This window comes from Sarcophilus harrisii, chromosome 4 (genome assembly GCF_902635505.1).
Source record: "Sarcophilus harrisii chromosome 4, mSarHar1.11, whole genome shotgun sequence".
Taxonomy (NCBI): Eukaryota; Metazoa; Chordata; class Mammalia; order Dasyuromorphia; family Dasyuridae; genus Sarcophilus; species Sarcophilus harrisii.
Window position 1 is genome coordinate 180810384 of NC_045429.1, and position 25438 is coordinate 180835821.

A 25438-nucleotide genomic window follows, 5' to 3' on the forward strand; every position below is an offset into this window, starting at 1 on the left:
ATGACCTAGGCATAAAGAATGAAATTATTAATAAATTAGAGGAACATAGGATAGTTTACCTCTCAGACCTGTGGAAGGGAAGGTCTTTATGACCAAAGCAGAACTAGAGATCATTACTGATCACAAAATAGAAAATTTCGATTATACCAAACTGAAAAGCTTTTGTACAAACAAAACTAATGCAGACAAGATTAGAAGGGAAGCAATAAACTGGGAAAATATTTTTACAGTCAAAGGTTCTGATAAAGGCCTCATTTCCAAAATATATAGAGAATTAACTCTAATTTATAAAATTCAGCCATTCTCCAATTGAAAAATGGTCAAAGGATATGAACAGACAATTCTCAGATGAAGAAATTGAAACTATTTCTAGTCATATGAAAAGATGCTCCAAGTCATTATTAATCAGAGAAATGCAAATTAAGACAACTCTAAGATACCACTACACACCTGTCAGATTGGCTAAGATGACAGGAAAAAATAATGATGATTGTTGGAGGGGATGTGGGAAAACTGGGACATTGATTCATTGTTGGTGGAGTTGTGAACGAATCCAACCATTTTGGAGAGTAGTTTGGAACTATGCTCAAAAAGTTATCAAACTGTGCATACCCTTTGATCCAGCAGTGTTACTATTGGGATTATATCCCAAAGAGATTATAAAGAAGGGAAAGGGACCTGTATGTGCACGAATGTTTGTGGCAGCCCTTTTTGTAGTGGCTAGAAACTGGAAACTGAATGGATGTCCATCAGTTGGAGAATGGCTGAATAAATTGTGGTATATGAAAATTATGGAATATTACTGTTCTGTAAGAAATGACCAACAGGATGATTTCAGAAAGGCCTGGAGAGACTTACACGAACTGATGCTGAGTGAAATGAGCAGGACCAGGAGATCATTATATACTTCAACAACAATACTAGATGATGACCAGTTCTGATGGATCAGGCCATCCTCAGCAACGAGATCAACCTAATCATTTCTAATGGAGCAGTAATGAACTGAACTAGCTATACCCAGAAAAAGAACTCTGGGAGATGACTAAAAACCATTACATTGAATTCCTAATCCCTATATTTATGCACACATGCATTTTTGATTTCCTTCACAAGCTAATTGTACAATAATTCAGAGTCTGATTCTTTTGTACAGCAAAATAATGTTTTGGTCATGTATACTTATTGTGTATCTAAGTTATATTTTAATATATTTAACATCTACTGGTCATCCTGCCATTTAGGGAGGGTGGGGGGTAAGAGGTGAAAAATTGGAACAAGAGGTTTGGCAGTTGTTAATGCTGTAAAGTTACCCATGTATATATCCTGTAAATAAAAGGCTATTAAATTAAAAAAAAAAAAAAGAAGGCAGAAACACTAGATAAAAGGGATAAGAGAAAAGATGAAGGGTGATAGAGGTGAGGGAAGGTTGGCAGAGTGGGTCAGAAACAAAATACAAAAAGGGACAGGGTAGAAAGAGAAAAAAGTATATTCAAGAAGAAAATAGTATGGAAGGAAATACAAAGCTGGTAATCATAACTGTGAATGTGAATGGGATGAACTTTCATAAAATGGAAGTGAATAGCAGGGTAGATTAAAAACCAGAATCCTATACTATGGTGTTTACAAGAAACACATTTGAAATAGAAAGATACATAGAGAGTAAGGATGAAAGACTGGAGCAGAATTTATTATGTTTCAGCCAAAGCAAAAAAAAAAACTTTATTTGATCCTCAGTAAAGTAAAAGCAAAAATAGATCTAATTAAAAGAGATAAGGAAGGAAACTACATCTTATTGTAGGGTACCATAGACAATAAAGCAGTATTGATACTAAATGTATATGTGCCAAGTGGTACAGCATCCATATTCTTTTTTGTTGTTGTTTGCTATTTTCTTTTTTTTTATTAAAGCTTTTTTATTTTCAAAACATCCGAACAGATAATTTTTCCTTCTTGCATAGCTTTGTGTTCCAAATTTTCCCACAAGAAATCCAATATATGCTATACATGGCAAAATATATGTTAAATCCAATATATATAAGCATATTTGTGCAATTATCTTGCTACACAAGAAAGATCAGGTCAAAAAGGAAAGAAAATGAATAAAAAAATAAAATGCAAATGAACAACAACAAAAAGAGTGAGAATGTTATGTTGTGATCCACACTCAGTTCCCATAGTCCTCTCTCTACGTGTAGATACCTCTCTTCATCACGAGATCATTGAAATTGGCCTCAATCATCTCATTGTTAGAAAGAATCACGTCCATCAGGATTGATCATTGTATAATGTTGCTATTGCCATGTACAATGATCTCCTGGTTCTGCTCATTTCACTCAGCATCAGTTCATGTAAGTCTCTCCAGGCCTCTCTGAAATCATCCTGCTGATAGTATTTTATAAAACAATAATATTCCATAACATTCATATACCACAACTTATTCAGCCATTCTCCAATTGATGGGCATCCACTCAGTTTCAAGTTTCTAGCCACTACAAAGAGGGCTGCCACAAACATTTTTGCACATGTGGATCCCTTTCCCTTATATTAAGATCTCTTTGGGATATAGGCCCAGTAGAAAGACTGGTGGATCAAAGGGTATGCACAGTTTGATAACTTTTTGGGCATAGTTCCAAATTGCTCTCCAGAATGGTTGGACCCATTCACAATTCCACCAACAATGTATTAGTGTCCCAGTTTTCCCACATCCCCTCTAACATTTGTCATTATCTTTTCCTGTCATCTTGGCTAGTCTGACAGGTAGTGGTATCTCAGAGTTGTCTTAATTTGCATTTCTTTGATCAATAGTAATTTAGAGCACCTTTTCATATGACTAAAAATGGTTTTAATTTCTTCATCTGAAAATTGTCTGTTCAGATTCCTTTGACCTTATCAGTTGGAGAATGGCTTGAATTCTTATAAATTTGAGTCAGTTCTCTATATGTTTTAGAAATTAGGCCTTTATCAGAACTCTTAAATATAAAAATGTTTTCCCAATTTATTTCTCCCTCTCTAATCTTATCTGCATTAGTTTTGTCTGTACAAAAGATTTTTAGCTTAATATTATCAAAATTATCTATTTGGTGTTCAATTATGAGTTTCAATTCTTCTTTGGTCACAAATTCCTTCTTTCTCCACAGATCTGAGAGGCAAACTATCCTATGTAATTCTAATTTGCTTATAATATCATTCTTTACAGCATCCAAATTCTTAAAGAAGTTAAACCAGTTACAGAAAGAAATAGACAGCAAAAACTATACTAGTGGGGGACTTCACCATTCCCTTCTCAGAATTAGACAAATCTAACCACAAAATAAACATGAAAGAAACTAGGGAGGTTAATAGGATCTCAGAAAATTTAGATATGATAGATCTTTGGAGAAAATTAAATAGGGATAGAAAAAATATACCTTTTTCTCAGCAGTACATGAAATCACAAAAATTGACCATGTATTAGGGTATAAAAACTTCATAATCAAATGCAGAAGTAAATGCTTCCTTTTCAGATCACAGTGCAATACAAATTGTATTCAATAAAGGGCCAAGGAAAGATAGACTAAAAACCAATTGGAAGTTAAATAATGAGTGGTTATTAGAGTGGGTTAAACAACAAATCATAGAAGCAATCAGTAATTTCATCCAAGTGAATGACAATAATGAGACGACATACCAAAACTTATGGGATGCAGCCAAACCAGTTCTTAGAGGAAATTTTATATCTTTAAATAGTTATAAGAATATAATAAAGAGGAGATAGATGAATTGGACATGCCACTAAAAAAAGTTAGAAAAAGAACAAATTAAAAACTCCCAATTAAATACCAAGTTAGAAATTGTGAAAATCAAAGGAGAGATTAATAAAACTTACTAAAGAAACTATTAAACTAATAAAACTAAGAGTTGGTTTTATGAAAAAAACAACAAAATAGATAAACCTTTGGTTAATTTGATTAGAAAAAAGAAAGAAAAAATCAAATTATCAGTATCAAAAATGAAAAGAGTGCATTTACCAGCAATGAAAAAGAAATTAAAGCAATAATTAGGAACTATTTTGCCCAACTGTATGCCAGCAAATCTGTCAATCTAATCGAAATGGGTAAATATTTACAAAAAGATAAATTGTCCAGATTAACAAAAGAAGAAGTAAATTACTTAAATAACCCCATTCTAGAAAAAAGAAATTAAACAAGTCATCAGTGAAGTTCCCCCCACCAAAAAAAAAAAAACTCCAGAGTCAGATAGATTTACAAGTGAATTCTACCAAACATTTAAAGAATAATTAATTCCAATATGTCAAAACTATTTGGAAAAAATAGGTAAAGGAGTCCTATTAAGTCCCTTCTATGACACAAATAGAGTGCTGATATCTAAAAAGGAAGAGCCAAAACCAAAAAAAAAGAAAATTGTAGAACTTTCCCTTCCCATTTCTCTATTTCCCTAATGAATATTGATGCAAAAATTTAAATAATTTTAAATAAAATATAATATATAATAAATAAAATATTAGCAAAGAGAATACAGCAACTTATCAGCAGGATAATACACTGTGCCCAACTAGGATTTATACCAGGAATGAAGGACTGGTTCAATATAAGGAAAACTATTGGTATAATTGGCCATATCAATGATAAAATTAACAGAAATTATATGATAAACATCCACCACCAAAACTTCTTTAACCTTTCTTAACTTCAATTTTCCTTCTATAAAATGTGAAGTTTGAACTACATTATCTCTAAAATTCTCTTCAAGAGTAAAAACATATGAGGGCAGCTAGGTAGTACAGTGGATAAAACACTGGCCTTAAAGTCAGAAGGACCTGAGTTCAAGTCCAGCTTATATGACCCTGGGCAGTCTACTTAACCCCTATTGCTTCTCCCCCCAAAAAATTTTTTTTAAATCGTATGAACCAATGACTAGGTCTTTTAGGACCATACATGTTCAGTAACAACCAGGGCCTTGAGAGCTTTAAATGATTGTTTAATGGGACAGTTAATTTTTAATACAGAGAGTAAATTCAGGCCCTGATACCTCATGCTACTATCATCTTGAATTCTTACAGCAATAAGCAGGATTCATGAATACTTATCAAAGTGGGCAAACAAGAGAAATACAGAGTCCAAGAGAACTTAGTGGTACTAATTCATAAAATGGAATAATAATATAAGGGACATAGAAGGATTGAATATGGAATTAGTGAAGGGCAGTCTACCCTCATGTTGGTAAAACAATTCCATTAGAAGCAACCAGATATATGAATGTTATGGAATATTATTGTTCTGTAAGAAATGACCAGCAGGATGAATACAGAGAGGCTTGGAGAGACTTACATGAACTGATGCTGAGTGAAATGAGCAGAACCAGGAGGTCATTATATACTTCAACAACGATACTGTGCGAGGATATATTCTGAAGGAAGTGGATTTCTTTGACAAAGAGAAGATCTAACTCAGTTTCAATTGATCAATGATGGACAGAAGCAGCTACACCCAGAGAAGGAACACTGGGAAATGAAGGTAAACTGTTTGCATTTTTGTTTTTCTTCCCGGGTTATTTTTACCTTCTGAATCCAATTCTTCCTGTGCAACAAGAGAACTGTTCGGTTCTGCACACATATATTGTATCTAGGATATACTGTGACATATTTAACATGTATAGGACTGCTTGCCATCTAGGGAAGGGGGTGGAGGGAGGGAGGAGAAAAGTTGGAACAGAAGTGAGTGCAAGGGATAATGTAAAAAATTATCCAGGCATGGGTTCTGTCAATAAAAAGTTATAATTATGGGAAAAAAAAGAAGCAACCAAAGTCTGTTTCTCTCACCAAGAAGAAGCACTTTAAAGGAGGGGAAGACTTTACAAGGAGGAATACTGTCAGTAACAAGCAAGAAAAGCAGCTGACCCATTCCAGAAAAAGTGGAGCAAGAAGTGTACAATACTATTAAGGAAAATTACCTGTCAAGCCTGAACTCTGAGAATGAAGAGTATTAACTGAGCATAAGCTATAGCATGAGCTATAGAGATTATAAACCAGTGTTGTAACCTAACCTAGCCATATCGTAGAAATGTGAGGTACGGTTGTAAGAGAATGGATTGGAAGGGGTTTGTAAGATATCTTCTACATAATCTGACACAATAATGGTCAGTTTCAGCTTTCTGAGTTTTTTCCATGTAAGTCGCTTTTGCCAATTTCAGGCATTATTTTAAGCTGGAAAAGATGTCCAGGGGGTTATGTTATGTGAGTATTTCTTTCCAAGGTACTTGCAAGACCACTGCTTGTCTTGTTTGCAAAGGCTTACAGCACAGGAATTTGGAGCAAGTAGGCACTAGGGGGAAATCAACCAATGATGAAAATACCTGCAGACTCAGCTCTCTGCTATTTGAAGCTTCTCACGTAGGGCTCTTGTTTCTCTCTAAGGATATAGCTGTTTTAGAAATTTTAGGCTCTGATAGGTATGTGTGTCTTTACACATTCATATATAATTGATTTTTATTATTTTAATGTTTTGTCAGTGATACCTTGACTGGCACTTAGCCTCTAAAGAACATGCCAAAGGGCAATTAATAAATGGAAGCTATAAAATCTCAAAGACTCCTATGTCTTGGTGGTTTATATTTTCTGATCTCAATTTCCATTTAATGATTAGTATGCCATAGGATATGGTATTCATACACTTACTTTTTATGAGAATCTCTGACTAGATGCTGGAAGGAAGAATACTAAACTCCTCCCAAAGCTTTCTTTTATAGAAGGTTAGAAATTGGACTTCCATCTAATTCCATTCTCCTGATTTCAACTTTATAGAACAAGATGCCCTCATAGCACACCTTGAGGTGTCTCCCCACAAAACCTTTTCTTTTTGCATGTTGTCTTCCCCTATTAGATTGTAAGCTTCTCTAGGGCAGGGATTGCTTTCTCTTTCTTATTTATATCCCAGATAGTGGATTCTTAATAAATTATTATTGAATTGAATTGAAACTCACATCTCTTTTATTTATCCATTCAGCAAATATTTATTAATGCATATATTTGTCGGTCCATTGATTCCTATCTTAGAAATGATGTTTTAAATGGTAGCTAGAGTCCCAAACTAATGCACAAGGGTTTAATTAGACTATAATGTTACTGAAATGACTGAAATTTTGTTATGAAAAATTATAAGCAATACTATCATTAACAAATAACTAAATATAGTAAAATTTAATAAGAAGTTATTTTAATCTAATCCACATTTAGGTAATGCTTTACAATTTATAAAGTGCTTTCACCACAACAACTCTGTGAGGTAGATAGAGCAAACATTATCATCTCTGATTTATAGATGAAAATAACCAAGGCTTAATGATATTAAGAGTCTTGCTCAAGGTTATACATGCTATATTTAACATGTATAGGACTGCTTGCCATCTGGGGGAGGGGATGGAGAGAGGGAAGGGAAAAATCGGAACAGAAGTGAGTGCAAGGGATAATGTTGTAAAAAATTACCCTGGCATGGGTTCTGTCAATAAAGTTATAATTATTAAAAAAAAAAAAAAAGGTTATACATGCTAATGCTACTGAGAGAGCTAGAAATTCAATCCAAATCTTTGGACTCCAAATCCAGCTCTCTTTCCACCACACCCATACTATTTTGTTTATCTGAAACTATTTTTGCTTACAAGAAGTAGGTCTAAATATGTTCTATAAATGCTTTGCACATAGTCATTGCCAAAATCATCTTCTTAAGCAGGGTGATTTGCAGTCTAGTAAATGATCTACTTCCTCATGCTACCTCCCATGATTAGTAGTATTTTTTTTTTTTTTTTTTTTTTTGTCTCATAGAAGAAATGCAGGGGGAAAAAAAGAGAGAAAAATATAGATTTTTTTTCCTGAGATAGGTGGACAAGAATTAGAAGAGAAATGGGAAGGGAAAGTAAGAGAGAATAAAAAAGTGTAAATGTGAAAAAGAAATACCATTTCAGGCAACTGACTGAATTATGATTGGTGAAAGACAAGAAAATGGAGCACAAAGTATATTCGTGTTCCCCATCAAGAAGCATCACAGGAATGCATTCATTGAGTAAAATGGTTCTTTTTATCAATCACCAGGTGGCACCATTGGTTTGGTACAGGTTAGTTACTCTCCAAAAGTGGTGAGGAAAGTGGATGGGATTAGAGATAGAGGCAGAGAAAGAATATAGAAAACATTATATGTGAAATGACTTCTTAGGTAGTAGGACAATGTACAGAGATTTTGCAAGTACAGGAAATTTGCAAGTAAAGTATTTGTAACTTACAAAATATTTGCGTCATTTTTTTTCTCGAGATTCATCTTGCATGTGGAAAAGGCACAAAATGGTCAGTTCCAACAAGCATTTGAGAGCTTGCTATGTGTCAGGCACTGTCCTAAGGGCTTAAAGACTTTTTAAAAAAGCAAAAACAGTTCCTGCCATCAAAGTATATGTTCTAATGGGCTAGGTAACTTATAAATAACTAGGTACATACAAGATATGTAGAGTAATATTGAAAGTGATGCTGACTCAGTGACCCATTGTTCCCAGACCTGTTGGTCAGTTAATTTTGGGGAAATCCAGTCTCCTAATATTTATTACATAGTCAAGTCCTCCACTGTTTGTACAGTGGAAATAGTCATGTGTACCTCCCTTAGGAGGAACTAAGATGCAAGGATCCAACTCCTTTGCTGACAGTTGACGTGAGAATTCTTTATCTCATTATTCAAGTTATCGGTAAAAACTGACTTCTTCAGTAATCAACTTCTTAACATGTTGCGTCCTTGCAGTACTTAATAATAAATTCCTTTTAATTCTCTTTGTCCTGAGTTTTGCCTCCTTAAGCATGATGAAAGCCCAAAAAATTTTCCTTTCAACAGCAAATGGAAGGCAATCTGAGAGAGGATGGTAATAGGAAATGAAGGGTTGGGGAGAACAGACTATGAAAGGCTTCCTGTAGAAGGTGGGACTTTAGTTGAGCTTTGGAGGAAGTCAGGGAAATGAAGAGGTAAAGGTGAAGGAACAGAGAGTACCTGTTGGGAACAGCTAGTAGCAACCATAGGAGTATCATGTTTGAGGAACTGAAATGTGTATAAATAATAGAATATGGGGAAGAGGATAAAGTGTAAGAAGACTAGATAGGTAGAAATTTGCTTGTTTATAAAGACTTTTGAATGACACAGAAATTTATATTTGAGCCTAAAGTTAATTGAGAGTCACTGGACCTCACTGAGCAGGGAATATCATGATCAGATTTATGTTTTAGAAAAATCATTTTAGCAATTCATTAAAGGATGGTTCAATGAAGAAAAAAGAGATTAAGGCAAATAGACTAATTAGATGATGATTGTAATAGTCTAAGTCTAATTGTAATATTCTAATAGTAATAGTCTAATAGTCTAAGCAAGAAGCGATAAGAGCTTAATCTTGTGTGAGTGAAGAAAAAAGTTTTGTCTATGTAAAATATTGTGAAGTTATAAACAACATGACTTGGTAATAGATTTGATAATGTTAAGTAGCTAAGAAAAAGGAATCAAGAGTAATGATAAGAAGGTTAAGAGCCTTTGAAGGATGGTGGTACCATAATAATAAGAAAGTTGGAAAGAAAAGAGAGTGTCAGAGAAAAAGGTAATGAGTTCTATTTTTAATGTATTAAGTTTCAGGTGACTACGATATATCCAGTTCAGAATGTTGAAAAGATAGTTGGCAATGTATGACTATAGCTCAGGAGAGAAACTTGAGCTGGATATATGGGAATCATCTGTGAAGAAATAATAATTGAGTCCACTGGAACTTTTGAAATAATTAAGTGAAGTATAGAGTGAAAGGAGAAGAAGTCTACATAAAGCCCAAAACCTTGTAGCACATTTGATAGAAATGACATGATATATTCCTTCTCTGATTTCCCTATAGATCTTTATTTGTAACTTTCATGTCATGTTTTATGTTCTGTGTATCATGTTTCTTTATATACTCATATTATATCCCCCACTAGATCATAAACTCTTGGAGAGTTAAATCTGTCTCCTTTATCAGTTTCTGCATGGTGCAGGGGCCATGCTTAACAAAAATGAGAAATGCCACTATTTTTCTTGTTTATTTCATTATGGATTAAATAATTTTTTATGGTTAGCCTGGGAATCTCACTGCTACATAAAATCTATTTTCTATGATAAAAAAAAATTGGTTCTGAGTTATAAACATTTTACTACAAATGAATTTTGAAAAAGCTCTGACAGACTGACTGCCTATACACTATTTTTTACAGTTGCTGGTTTTTAATGGGTTTGGGTGATTTATTCAGTGAAAGATGCCAATTCATCTTTTAAGTGCCAATATAATTCAATATGCTTTTATTAAATTAAAGGCTTTGGAATTACAAAGATAAAACCAAAACAACCCCTTCCCTCAAGGAACCTGGGTTATTTCCATGTGAATTCTGTCACAAGTAAAGATTGTTGGCTCTAAGGTACAATAAAGCTTAGGACATGAGGTAATTGCTAATCTAGAGCCAACTGGAAATAGATCAGAAATCAAATAAATTTAGAACAAATTTGCTGATGTAATCATTGAAAGTTTTGAGTTATAACTGCTCATTTGGGAATATTCCACTGCAACTAAAAACAGGAACCAAATTGAGAAAACAAATGGAGAATATACATATTTTAGAGAAGAATTTAACATTATATTTTCTCCCCTCAAAGAATTTTGCAATATTATTTTGAACAACCATCATTAAAAATTATAAAAACAAAAACTCTGTTTCTTCCTCTTCTTCTCTGTTCATCCTAAATAATAGCAGCTATCTTTTTCTTTCTGTCTATGTGTGTGTGTGTGTGTGTATCTAAAGTTTAAAGTTTCTGCTATGTCCTTGAATCATGTTGATTTTTTCTTTCACGTGGAATTACATTTTCAGTTACTTATCTCTGTATCATCTTGGTATAATTGCACAATAATCGCTTTTATCAGTCAACTAAGTTAATTTAAAAAAAATGTCCCATAAAAAATGTAGATAAAAGAAAATGAACTCTAACATTTCTTGTGTTTAGCCTTGTATGCAAACTGAACACAAGAACCACCATTCTGGCAGCCACCAACCCCAAGGGCCAATATGACCCCTGTGAATCGGTTTCAGTGAATGTGGCCCTAGGAAGCCCACTCCTAAGCAGATTTGACTTGATTTTGGTTTTGCTTGATACCAAAAATGAAGACTGGGATCGCATAATTTCTTCTTTTATCTTAGAAAATAAAGGTAAGTAAAGATAAAAAGGTTGGACTAAAATGATCCTATCCAGTTATAGCTTTGAGAAGTAAAAAAAAAAAAAAAAAAATGTTGATATTGTTGTATATTTATGCATTTTTATGTAATGATAGTGAAAAAATAATTTAGGATACATACCTCTAACTATGCGTAGTCCAACTGTAAGCTATTTATCATGAGAAAAAGAAGTGGTTGGATCTAGTGTCTAAGAACAAGGAAAAGTATACAGTGTCAATCCATTCTCAGAGATTTGTCTATAAGCCAGTGGCTAAAGAGCTACACATATCACTTTTCCTTCATACCCACTCCTTCCCAGGGACATAGATTCAGAGATACCTAAACCTATCTTAGATGAAGAATCCTAAGGAATGATCAGACCAGGGAAGACCATAGGAAATTCATGGAAATTACTTAAGACCTTAGACTCTTAAATTCATAAATGAGGACTGGAGAAACAAGATTAAGAAGTCTGGAAGATCAGTGTGACCATCCAGATATGCAAATAGTTAAAAGTGATCTAATACCACAGTAAAAACCTGGCAGAAAGCAGGAAGGAGATAAGAAAGAGTAAGTTTTTTTCTCTCTTCCTAACAATGATTCTATGATAAAGAGATGAAATTAAAAGAAGCTTATAAGATATAAAGCTCTTTTTCCTTGTTATATTCTCATCCCCCTTTGTTTTCCTATATTGTTTTAAAATACCTGTGGTGGCAGTCTGCTATTTGCAAGGAGCAGGAAGTGGGGAGGAAGAAATTGTGACCAACTGGGAATAAGGGAACGCTCATCAAAATATTGGAATAGACCATGATTTCTATAAATGGCTTTAGCTTCTGGCATTAGAAATAGGAAGCTTACCATTATTATAACTTTAATTCTTTATGTACTTGTTCTCGAGAAAGATACTCAAAATTTAGTATTGCTTTTATTTTATGAGCCACAAGGCATAAACAAGAAAGGAAGGCTATTTTTAAAAATGGTATTAATAAAATGAAACAACTTAAATTTTATGAAAAAGATTTATGCTTGATCTTAGAAATGAGTGACCCAACACTGATTTGATCCACAGGTTGTCCAAGCAAATCCAAAAAGCTCTGGAGCATGGAAAAGATGAAAACTTACTTCTGTCTTATTAGGAACCTACAACCCAAATTATCTGACGTGAGCAACCAAGTTCTTCTCCGTTACTATCAAATGCAACGCCAGAGTGACTGCAGAAATGCAGCCCGTACCACCATCCGTTTACTAGAAAGTTTGATCCGCCTTGCAGAAGGTAAGTTTTGCATGGACAACATAGTCTGTGTAGTCATTTAAAAAGTTATCTTGTAGTTGTAAAACTTAAACATTGCTTTTAGGACTTCGTTGTTCTAAGCTTCCTTTTTTGCTCCCTCAGAGAGTAGTTTTTGAAAAATATGTACTTATATATTATACTTACATATAGTATATGTGTGTATGTGTATGTGTGTCACACACGCGCACACACACACACACACACACACACACACACACACACTATTTTGGCTTAGGTTGACTATGAAAATAAGATGATTAAAGACACCCAGCTCTTGTGTCTGCAAAGGTAGGACACTGAGTGTGACATTACATAGACTGTCAGACTCCTTTTTCTCCCCCTCTCTTTTTTATTCTCTGCTACAGGAGATGACCCTCTGGATAGTGGAAGTAGGAAGGATATATTTGGAAATGACAGTGATATGAAAACAAAAAGTATCAAGAATGAATGAATTTAAAAAGTAGAGAAGGAAAGGAAAAAAAAAGGTAAAAGGAAAATGTGGAAGAAAAGAAAGCATAAAGGAAAGTACATTGTGGGGTGGGTGCAATATTCACCAAGCAGTGTCCTAAAGGCCTTGTTCTTGGCCAGGTAGGACAAAAACTCGTCAGTTAGAGGTGTGGTGGTCGGAGGAAAGGCCAGAGGGGGAATTCTAGGTTGGGGGGAAGAGAGGAAGATCAGGATGATGTACTTATTGTAGGCTGTACAGTTAAGAATTAAAGAAAACATAAGCATTTGTTAAATGTCTACTATGTGCTAAGTACTATACAGAATGCTAGAGAATATAAATACAAACGCAAAGATAGACTAGTTTTAAGGAGCTTGCATATTAATGGAGGAGAAACTACAAATGGGGAGTGGAGACCTCAATGAACTACTTTCTTCCAGAAACTAGGAAGTGTTGGAGATTGTGGAATATATGGATTATATATAGATTGACCCATTCTACTCAAGAACAATTACAGAATTGAATTGATCTTGGTTCATGGTTAAGGAATTGGAGAAAGGGAAGGAAGGAATGGTATTCATGCTGTGGCAAGATAGTGGGCACTGTGTCGAGATGGTGGAAGCGGAAGGGGCAGAGAGATCAGGAAAGTGAGGAATGGAATGAAATGAGTCAGTGTGCCTGGCCCCAGAACAGAGGTTTAGCCAGAGCTAGAGCTGCATGAGGTCTGTGAGGACCTGGATAAAAAGAAAAGTATTAATCAGAATGCAGTGTGGTATGTATAGCTTACCTAGAGATCTTCACAAAAATTTTACTCTAGCTACTTTTGGGCAATTGATCTTCTTGCAAACCCCTTTAAACCAGAGAAGGAGTCTCAGAAGTCTGTTCCCCTTATTTTAAAGAGAAAGAAACTTAAGTGCAGAGAGAAGTGACCTGGTCAGGGTCATATTGAGGCTGTGCCAAACCAGGATTAGAACTCAGGTCTCCTTACTCTAAGTCTAGGGCTTTTTCCACCATGCTTGGTTGCCTCTCATATCCTTTTACCTCTCACACTACTGACATGCCATTAAGAAAAATCCATTAACTATATGCTTGCAAACCAAGAAGTGATAGAAAATCGAAGTACTCCCAAGGCTGACCACTGCTGGGGAAACCACACTTTACCCTGTCATTAAAACACCTAAATAATGTATTGGGGAGTTTCTTAAATGCACAACTTTAAAACATAACTTAATTTTCATTGTAGTTCATCTGTTCTTTTTAATTCCACACTTTAGAGTCATTTGATCAAAGTTGTTGGATATATTTGGTCTTTTGGGGGAGGAGGGACCCTTGGATGAAGGGTCATAGAACTTGTACTTGACTGAGGTCAAATTTAAATTCAGGTCCTCCTGACTCCCAAGCTGGGGTTCTCTTTACTGTGCTACCTGGCTGTCCTTAGATGCATGTGTCATCCCGGATACACTCCACCAGAACTTGAGGGGCCCCAGGTAGCAGAGTGTCCCAGAAGTCTTAGTGCAGTTTTAAGCCTCAACACCTTTGAGGCTGTGTGACGAGAGTGGACAGAGAGCCATCCTTTAATCTAGAAACAACTGGGTTCAAATCATGCCTCTGATACAAACTGTGTGACCCAAGACAAGGCACTTAACCTCACAGTTTTCTAGAAAACGCTCTAGCAAGTCAAGAAGCATTTTATCAAGTGCTAATTATGTGCCAAGCCCTGTGCTAAGACTCAATTGCAGAGAAGGTGCCAGTAAATATTGGCAGAGGGAGCTTCCTTACCTAGGATTCCGCTATACAATGAAAGCATAGACCTCGTCCCTTCCCCAGACTCTGCCCATGCTGCATGATAGCTAGCCAAAGGGACAGCTGCAGGTCCCACAACCGGCCCTATCCAAACTAAATAAACAAATGCAATCTACAGGATTGTCCAGAATTAATTTGCTCCTGGAAGATAAGCTATGCACTAGGAAGTGACTTCCCTGTCCTCATTGTCTCTGCTCCCCTGTCAGAGTGACACTTTGTGATGGTAAATGAGGCCTTCTTTTGTCTCAGTTTTTACCTAGCCCTCAGTCATACAAAGGCCCTTGCCTCAGACAGACTGAATCCTGGAAAGACCTGAATGCAAAAAGGCCTCAGTCAACCACTGCATCCTGAACCAGGACTAGGTGGTCTTGACTTTTGTCTTGCTACTGGACTTCATTGACTTTGGAGGAAAGAGGGAGGCTGACAACTTTATACAACTCTGCTTCAGACCCCATCATTCACTTAAATCCAATTCATGATCAGCAATATAGGACCAACAGCAAGAAAGGTCTTAGAAGGAGATATCTCAGGAGCTTCTAAAATAGCCTATTATTTTTAAAAGTCAGAGGTGCTGAGATTACAAATCTTATAACTTATTGATGACTTAAGGAAGTAAAAGGAACTATATCTCAAAGTAACAGTCCCTAAATCTCTGTTTTTATAGTATTAAAGCTATATTATCTAGTTCATCCTGGTTGGGCCAGTTCTTCAAGGAATCTTGACTTTTTCTCCAGTCAAAATAGCCGATTGGCTGTCAGTTAGACTTAAAGTCACAAGACTTGGGTTCACATCAGCTCAGCAAGTCACTTCCTCTCAGAGGCTTGGTTTCTTCATCCTTAAAATGAAGATATTGAAGTTGATGATCTCTAAAGTCCCTTTTGGCTTTAAGTACTTTCATCCTAAAACATTGCAACTAAGTACTTACTTAAATGATCAAAAAGATGCAAAACTAGCTTTTGAGAAATAGACCAGCCTTCAGGCAAACCTATGACTTCCTTCTATATGTAAGTGAAATAATCACATCATAATGGAATGAATATTCAAGTCAGACACCATGCTTTCCTAAGAGAATATCAAATTTGCCTCTTGCATTTTGCTAAAGACGGTATAGAGATCCCTTCTAAAAGCAATGGTATATAATGTCACTATGTAACTCATGACCTACCACTTTCCCCTCAAGACTTTGTCTCACATAGATTCAAAAGAATCTTTTGATTTTTAAAATTCATTTCTCCCATCTGAATAAACTTTCCAAATCTAATTCATGTCTAAGTTTCCACAGCTGTGAGTAACAGAATCTTTGGGTCATATATAACCATTCATATTGATAAATGTTTGTGGCTAGAGAACAACCTTTATTCTATAGAAAATGCAGAGATGCAAGGGACTCAAAAAAGTCCATAAACAAATAAAGAAAAAAAAAAAAAAAAAAAAAAAAAAGGTGGCCCTAAAAGGATTTTTAGAAACCTGTAACCTCTTCTCACAAGGGAATTCTCTCAGTTTCTGACTCTTCCACCCTTAAAAAATCCTCACTTGATCTTTCCATCCTTGCTAGTAATTGCCCTATATCTCTTCTCCTCCACTTCTCTCACTCTCTGCAGTCTTGCTTCAGATCCCATCATTCAGCTGAAACAGCAATCTTCAGAATTATTATTTCTTAATTAATTTCTTAAGTGGCAAGATAAAATTCAAGACACTAATGATTTCTTAAATAGCTTTTTCTCAATCCTCTCTGTACTGTTTGCTACTTTTGATTGCTTTTTTTTCCCCTGGATCCTCTCTTCTCTTCAGGTTTTCATGACATTGCTCTTTCCTGGTTGTCTTCCTACTCATCTGATTGTTCTTTGCTGAATCTTTATCTAGAGTCATACCTAATAACTGTGGCTGTTTCCTAAGGCTCAATTCTGGAACTTCTTCTATACTATTTTGCTGATGATGATCTCATCAATTCCCATTATCATCTTTTTGCATATGATTTTCATATCTATTTGTCTAGCCCTAATCTCTCCACAAACCTTCTGACTGGAGTCTCTCTAATGGCCTATTGAATATCTCAAACTGGATATTCCTTAGATATCTTAAACTCAACATATCTAAAATGGAAAGCATTATCTTTCCCTGCATCTCTTCCTAACTTTCCTGTTCCTATCAAGAGTAGCCTCCTTTTCCTGGTGACTCAGATTCACAATCAATGTATTATCCTCAGTTCTTCATTCTTTCTCACCCCTGCCCCCAACATCCAATCTCTTGTTAAGTCCTGTTGATTCTACCTTCTCAATGTCTCTTCTACACTTATCTCTTCTCTTCTCTGACACTGTTATCACTGATACAGACTTTTATCACCTCACTCCTGTATTGCCCAAATAGCCTTCTGGTTGGTCTCCATGACATAAGATCTGTCCCCACTTCAGTCCACTCTCTATTCAGTTGCAAAGTGATTTTACTAAAGGGCAGGTCTATGTCACCCTCCCTTATCCCCTTTCCATAAATTCTAGTGCTTCCATATTACCTTCACAATCAAATAAGAAATCCTTTGTCTTTTAAAGCCCTTCATGATCTTCTAGCCCCTTTCTGCATTTTCAGTTTTCTCACACTTTAATAACTTCCTTTATAATTCAGTAACACTGTTCTCCTTGCTGTTCCTTGAACAAAACACTCCATTTTCCAACTCAACATTTTTACTCTTTCCCATGTCTGGAATTCTCTTCTTCATGTATTCCTCCTGGCTTCTTTTAAATCTCAGCTAAAATTCCAACTTCTGCAAGAAACTTGTCCCAGTCACCCTCAGTGCTAGTACTTACACTTATGATTGGTGGAAACATTCATTTTTGATTTAGGAGTTAGTGAAAATGAAGATGTAACTTTTTTCCCCCTTCAAGTATATATGGACACTTTTAGGATTGCTATGAACTCCAGCTTAACAATTCCTGTTGTACCTTAGACACACGAAACCTAACTTGGACCAGAATCCTTCAGGAAAAAAGGCAAATAAACAACCTATAGTCTTATCTCTTTTGAATCTAGTTTTCTGAGGTTTATCCTCTATGAGAGATATAAGTGTAACACATATCTCACATACTGATATACTGTTATAGCAGATCACAAAGGCAGGATTAAAAATAGTTTATAGTGTTGAATTTATATTCATACACCCTATTTCTCCAAAAGGAGCTCAAAGTACTGTATCAAAGTATATCAAATATCTGTGGGTGAAGTAGGTGGAATATATTACTTCAATTATTATAAAAACCATCTGTAAAGCTATTTAAATTTAGCTCATTTATGCTGATTATTGGGAAATTAATTTTTCATTAGTAGTTCATTCAGAAGATAATTTTTTTCCTGGGCCAGAAGATGAATTGCATTTACCATCCCTATTCATTCATACAAAGTAAATGACTTGTATCCTGGTGGTTCTGAATAACTTATTCTTTTTCTAGCTCATGCCCGGCTGATGTTCAGAGATACAGTGACTCTGGTAGATGCGATTACAGTGGTGTCCGTGATGGAATCCTCAATGCAGGTACGTTTTGATACTGAAATATTAATTATAAAACTTAAGTAGGGAAAAAAAAAGTTTATTCAAACCAAATAAACTTTCCTAGTCCAAAGATCCAAAGCCTGAAAAGAATTTTGCAAGCTTATAGGACTTTTGTGTAATATATTCATGCAAATTTTTTAAAATTATGTGGCTAAATTGTAAGTTTGAAGCTAATATTTTGCTCATCTTTGTATCCATTTTAGAGTCTAGTATAGTGTCTTGTGTTTGTCTAATTCAATTTATATTGTTTTTCTGCTTCTCTAACTTTTTCCATTAATTTTTTTTACTTGTCTGTTCAATTCTGGTGATTTAAACTTTGTTCCTCTGTCTATCCTTGACAGTTCATGATTTTGACAATTTTGATTATACATAGATAGTTTTCAACATTACAAAACCTTATGGTCCAAATTTTTCTCCCTCTTTCCTTCCCTCCCTTCCTCTAGACAGCAAGCAATCCCAATATAGATTAAACATGTACAATTCTTTTAAACATATTTCTATATTCATCATGCTGCACAAGAAACATCTGATCAAAAGTAAAAAAAAAAAACACAAGAAAGAAGAAGAAACAACAAGCTTCTATAAATTTAAAAAAAAAAAAAAATGAACAGGCAGAGGAGATAGAATCCAACCATAGAAAGTTACTGTGGGAATAGGGAAAATCATGGTTTGTCTTCAGAGGAAGATACTGAACTTTAAAAAAAAAAAAAAAAAAAAGTCCTTCCTTCATGCTCAAAAAAATAGTTTAAAAAATTCAAAATAGACTTAAAAATCAAATGAAAAACCTTGAGGAAAAATTTTTAAAAACAATCCAAAATCAGAAACTTTATGAGCAAAACTAAAAAACACTTTCCACACAAATTAAGTCTGATCTAACCAACTGGAAAAATATTAAATGCTCTTGGATTGGATGAGCAAATATAATAAAGATGACAATACTACCTAAACTAATCTATTTATTTAGCGCTATACCAATCAGACTCCCAAAAAACTATTTTGATGACCTAGAAAAAATAACAACAAAGTTCATATAGAAAAACAAAAGGTCAAGAATTTCAAGGTAATTAATGAAAAAAAAAATCAAATGAAGTTGGCCTAGCTGTACCAGATCTAAACTATATTATAAAGCAGCAGTTACTAAAACCATCTGGTATTGACTAAGAAATAGACTAGTTGATCAATGAAATAGGTTAGGTTCAAAGGACAAAACAGCCAATAACTTTAATTATCTAGTGTTTGACAAACCCAAAGACCCCAGTTTTTGGGATAAGAATGCATTATTTGACAAAAATTGTTGGGAAAATTGGAAACTAGTATGGCAGAAACTAGGCATTGACCCACACTCAACACCGTACACCAAGATAAGGTCAAAATGGGTTCATGATCTAGGCATAAAGAATGAGATCATAAATAAATTGGAAGAGCATAGGATAGTTTACCTCTCACACCTGTGGAAGATCACTATTGACTACAAAATAGAAAAATTTGATTATATCAAATTGAAAAGTTTTTGTACTAATGCAGACAGATTAGAAGGGAAACAATAAACTGGGAAAGCATTTTTACAGTCAAAGGTTCTGATAAAGGCCTCATTTCCAAAATATATAGAGAATTGACTCTAATTTATAAGAAATCAAGCCATTCTCCAATTGATAAATGGTCAAAGGATATGAACAGACAATTCTCAGACGAAGAAATTGAAACTATTTCAAGCCATATGAAAATATGCATCAAATCATTATAAATCAGAGAAATGCAAATTAAGACAACTCTGAGATACCACTACCTACCTGTCAGATTGGCTAGAATGACAGGGACAGATAATTCAGAATGTTGGAGGGGATGTGGGAAAACGGGGACACTGGTACATTGTTGGTGGAATTGTGAATACATCCAGCCATTCTGGAGTGTGATTTGGAACTATCCCCAAAAAGTTATCAAACTGTGCATACCCTTTGATCCAGCAGTGTCTCTACTGGGCTTATACCCCAAAGAGATCATAAAGAAGGGAAAGGGACCTGTATGTGCCAAAATGTTTGTGGCAGCCCTTTTTGTAGTGGCTAGAAGCTGGAAAATGAATGGATGCCCATCAATTGGAGAATGGTTGGGTAAATTGTGGTATATGAATGTTATGGAATATTATTGTTCTGTAAGAAATGACCAGCAGGGTGAATACAGAGAGAGAGGCTTGGAGAGACTTACATGAACTGATGCTAAGTGAAGTGAGCAGAACCAGGAGATCATTATAGACCTCAACAACAATGCTATATGAGGATGTATTCTGATGGAAGTGGATTTCTTCGACAAAGAGAAGATCTAACTCAGTGTCAATTGATCAAGGATAGACAGAAGCAGCTACACCCAAAGAAAGAACACTGGAAAATGAATGTAAACTGCTTGCATTTTTGTTTTTCTTCCCAGGTTATTTATGCCTTCTGAATCCAATTCTTCCTGTGCAATAAGAGAACTGTTCGGTTCTGTACACATATATTGTATCTAGGATATACTGTAACCTCTTTAACATGTATAGGACTGCTTGCCATCTGGGGAAAGGGGGGGAGGGAGGAAGGGGAAAAATCGGAACAGAAGTGAGTATGAGGGATAATGTTATAAAAAATTACCCAGGCATGGGTTCTGGCGATAAAAAGTTATTTAAAAAAAAAAAATCCAAGAAATATAAATTATTGAAAGAAACACAGTCAACTGAAAAAGGAGATACAGAATGTTAAAGAAGAAAATAACTCCTTGAAAACTAAAATTGGGCAAGGAGAAGCCAGTAAAATTATGAGACTAAGAAATAATAAAACAAACTATAAAGAATGAAAAAACAGAAGAGAATATGAGACATCTCATTAAAAAAAAAAAACTGATCTGGAGAACAGAACAAGAAGAGAAAATTTAAGAATAATAGGACCACCTGAAAGCTGCGATCCAAAAAAGAATCTTGATACAATAATACAAGAAACAACTAAAGAAAATTGCCCTGAAGTTTTAAAATAAGAGGGGAAAGTAGAACTAGGAAAAAAAAAAAAATCTGTCAATCACTACCTGAAAGATCCTATGAGAAAAATCTACAGAAATCATAGCCAAATTTCTAAATCCCCAGATCAAGGATAAAATACTTGAGCAGTAATAAAAAAAAAAAAAAAAAAAAAAAAAAAACCAATTCAAATATGGTAAAGCCACAATCAGAATCACACAAGACCTAGCAGCAGCTACATTAAAAGACCATAGGTCTTGGAATACTGTATATAGAAGAGCAAAAGAGCTGAGGTTGTGGCTAAATATGTCATCACCAGCAAAGTTAAGCATAATCCTGAATAATAGTTTAAAAAAAAATATTCAGTGAATTGCCAGAATTTCAGAATTTTGTTGTAAAAAGACCTGAACTTAATAGAAAATTTGACATGCAAAATTCAAGAGAAACATAAAGTTAATATTAAAGACAAATTACAAGGGACTGAATAGGGACAGTTTATGTTTTAAACATGGAAATGAATTTGTAAACTGTAATATGTCTAAGATTGTCATTAGAAACTGAGTAAATGTTCAAAAGAAATATTGGGTAGAGAAGAGTATGATGTGATCCTAAAAAGCAAAACCATGTGGGAAACAGAGGAATTACATAGGGGAGAAGGGTTGATAGTTCTGGAACCCTACTTTCATCAAGAATGGAGTAAAGAGGGGGTGGCTAGGTGGCACAGTGGATAGAGTACTAGCCCTGAAGTTAGGAGGACCTGAGTTCAAATCTGGCCTCAGACACTTAACCCTTCCTAGCTGTTGTGACCTTGGGCATTTTGACCCCAATTGCCTCAGGGAGCTGGAAAAGATGTAGATGTAGATATAGATATACGAGATTTTGAAACTCTAAATTCAGAAAGAAATGAGAAAGTAAGGGGAGAGGAAAGGATAAGGGAGAAATTTTCAGAGGAAACCTATTCATATCAGATCAAGTTTAAAGAGAGAAAAACATATGCATTTAGAAGGGAATAAAAATCCTCCAAATTTATAAAGAAATAAGAGGGTAAGGTCTATGGAAGTTTATGTAGATTAATCAAAGAATGTGGGATAAGGGTGGGGAAAGGGGATAAGGGAGATATCCTTGGGGAAAGAGGAGAGATATCCTTGAGGAAAGAGGGGAAATAAATTAAGGAGGGCAAAGCAGAGGAGGAAGATGGTATAGGAAACAAAAGATACACACAATAGATAATAAAGATCAGGAGTAGAATTTATTAGGTTTAAAAAAAAAAGCAAGAAGATTTCTGGAAAAGTTAAAGCTAAAATTGTTTTAATCAAAGAGAAAAATAGGGAAATTACACTGCATGTCACCATATTAATCAATATTGTTTTAGACTATTTAAAATAACTAGCCAGAATAAGATTGGAATATTTTGATGTAGAAAATGATGACTTGATATCGGTATTAAGATCCATCTTACCCTCCAGGAAAATCAGAGGGAAATGGAATATGGAAAGGGGGGAGGGTGATAAAAGAGAGAGCATATTAGGGAAGGGAGTGATCTGTAGTAAAACACTTCAGAATGGGCATGGTGAAAGGAGAGAGAAAATAGCATAAATAGGGAAAAATACAGTTAGCAATAGTAATTGTAAAAAGAATTTTGAAGCAAGTTTCTCTGATAAAGTCTTATTTCTCAAACGTAGAAGGAACTGAGTCAAATTTATAAAAAAAAAAAAAAAAAAATAGCCATGCCTCAATTGATAAATGTTCAAAAAATACGATCTGTACCTAAAGAAGCATAAAATTCATGCATATCTTTTGACCTAACAATAACATTATTAAACATGAATATCAAAAGATATTTTAAGAGGTGGGTAAGGAAAAGGACCCATATGTACAAAAATATTTGTAGCAGTTCTCTTCTCAGAGCAAAGAATTGGAAATTGAGGGGATGCCCATCAATTGGGGAATGACTGAAAAAATTGTATAGTATGACTGTCATGAAATATTGTTATTCTGTGGAAAGTAATGAGTAGAATGCTTTTGGGGAAAAAAATCACCTAGAAATTCTTCCATGAACTCAAGCAAAGTGAAATGTACTATATACTAAGTAATAGTAATGTTCTGGGATGACCAGCTATAAAAGGTTTTGCTATTCTCTGCAACATAATGATCCATGACTACCCTGAAGGACTTATGATGAAAAATCCTATCCATACCCAGAGAAGGAACTGAATGTATCTGAATAGAAATTGAATCATAATCTTTTTTTTTTTGAGAATTTTTTTTTATTAGGATGAGAGGTTTATGTTTTCTTTCACAACTTTTATGGAAATATATTGTATAACTTCACATGTGGTTTCTTAATGGGGGGTAGGGGTAGGGATAAGAAAGAATCTGGAACTCAAATGTTTTTAAAAAAAACAAATAAAAAATTGTTTTAAATGTAGTTGGGAAAAATATTAAATAAAAAGGATTTTTTTAAAAAAAGAAATAATGAGTTGGTGAATATAGAAAAATATGAAAAGACTTGAATTTATGAAAGAAGGGATTATTCACTTTCAGAGAAACTGAAGATAAGTACAGTATGATCTTCTAGATATAGACATATATAAAAACACATACATATATGAATGTATATGCATATAAATATATCTGATTCTAGAAATCTATATGTATGTGTATGTGTATATATATTATATATATATATATATATTCATACTTAATTATATCCTTCTTGGGTAGAGAGGGAAGAATAAAATTAAAAGTACATAGCAGAGAAAAAAAATCTATAAAGAAGCAAAGATGAACAGCTCAGAACACAATGTGTAGTATTTATTATATAAGCTTTCTTGAAATGGAAATTGACTGCTTTTGTATTTTGAATTATTTCATGTTCTACATATTTTTCCCTTTTATTTTGTATTTTTAAAAGAAAAACAAGAAAAAAAAGGAAATCTAGAAGTACATATTAAAGGTTACAAAAATAATCACAGCCTTTAACTCATAATTCCATTTTTGAAAATATGCACTGAAACTATTCTCAAAAAAATTTTAAGCTATTTATGCAAAGATTTTTATACAGTATTATATGTAATCTCAGAAAATTAAAAATGACTTGCCTGACAGTAGTTGAACTATTTAATAAATTGTGGTACTCTAATGTAATGGAATACTATAATGATCTGGAAAGTCTTTATAAAATGATGCAAAGCAAAAAAAAAAAAAAAAAAAAAAAAAAAGGAAAAGCTGAGAAAAATGAATGAGTATTAAATGGGTAATCAAAATTTTGATCAAGACTAAGAGAAATGGAAAGATTGCCATGATACTGCATATTTTGAATTCTGTATTAATTTAAATGTAAATAGTTACTAAGCTGAAAGGAAACATGATATAATGAATGCAAAGCCAGCCTCAAAACCAGAATAATCTGAGTTCAATTCTCATCTTTTACACATACTGCCTGTGTGACTTTGATCAAGTCTTTAAATGAACTAAAAGGCCAGATACTATCTAAAATTCTAAATGGTACCTGCAGAGAAGGCACCAATCTATATTGGTCAAAAGAATTTCATCACTGGAAGTTCACTATCTATAATAATAAAATAATAAGATTGATTTTTTTTAAACTTATTGAGCAAATATTGAGTTTTTAAGATTTTTTTTTAATAGAAAGAAAAGCCAATGGATTTCTCTATAGTTGAGTAATTCTGGAAAAGAGTGATTTAGGGGGAAATCAGATTGCAAGAAAAGTGAATAATGAGGAAGTAAAGAGTGTTCTTTCTAGGCATTTGGCATTAAAAGGGAAGAAAAACATATGGAAAAAAATTCTATTCTGCCTTTTTCCTAATCTTTAGCTTTTGTTTTTGCAAAGAGAATTTTATAGTTGTAATCACATAGATCTCAAATATTTTCAGTAGGTTTGCTTAATCCCAGGTATTTTATATATCTTGTAATGATATCTTTCCATTGACAGGCATTTATTTTCTCTCTCTTCCATCCCACCACCAACTGGGAAAAGAAAGAAAAATAAAACATTTGAACCAAATAAGCTTAGTTGAGTAAACAAATTTCCGCACTGGCCACATACAAAATGTGTGTCTTCATTGTCTTTCTGTGGTAGGCAATATTCTTTATCATTGGTCCTGTAGAATCAC

General features: G+C 34.2%; 1 protein-coding gene across 1 annotated transcript in view; it reads left to right on the forward strand.

The window, feature by feature from the left end:
• The window catches only part of MCM9 (minichromosome maintenance 9 homologous recombination repair factor), a 180440-nt gene that overhangs the window by 140919 nt on the left and 14083 nt on the right, over positions 1-25438 (forward strand). The window contains exons 9-11 of the mRNA XM_031964357.1: positions 11034-11236; positions 12312-12515; positions 18222-18304. Of these exons, the coding sequence (XP_031820217.1) occupies positions 11034-11236; positions 12312-12515; positions 18222-18304 (490 nt within the window). The remainder of the gene's footprint in view (positions 1-11033; positions 11237-12311; positions 12516-18221; positions 18305-25438) is intronic.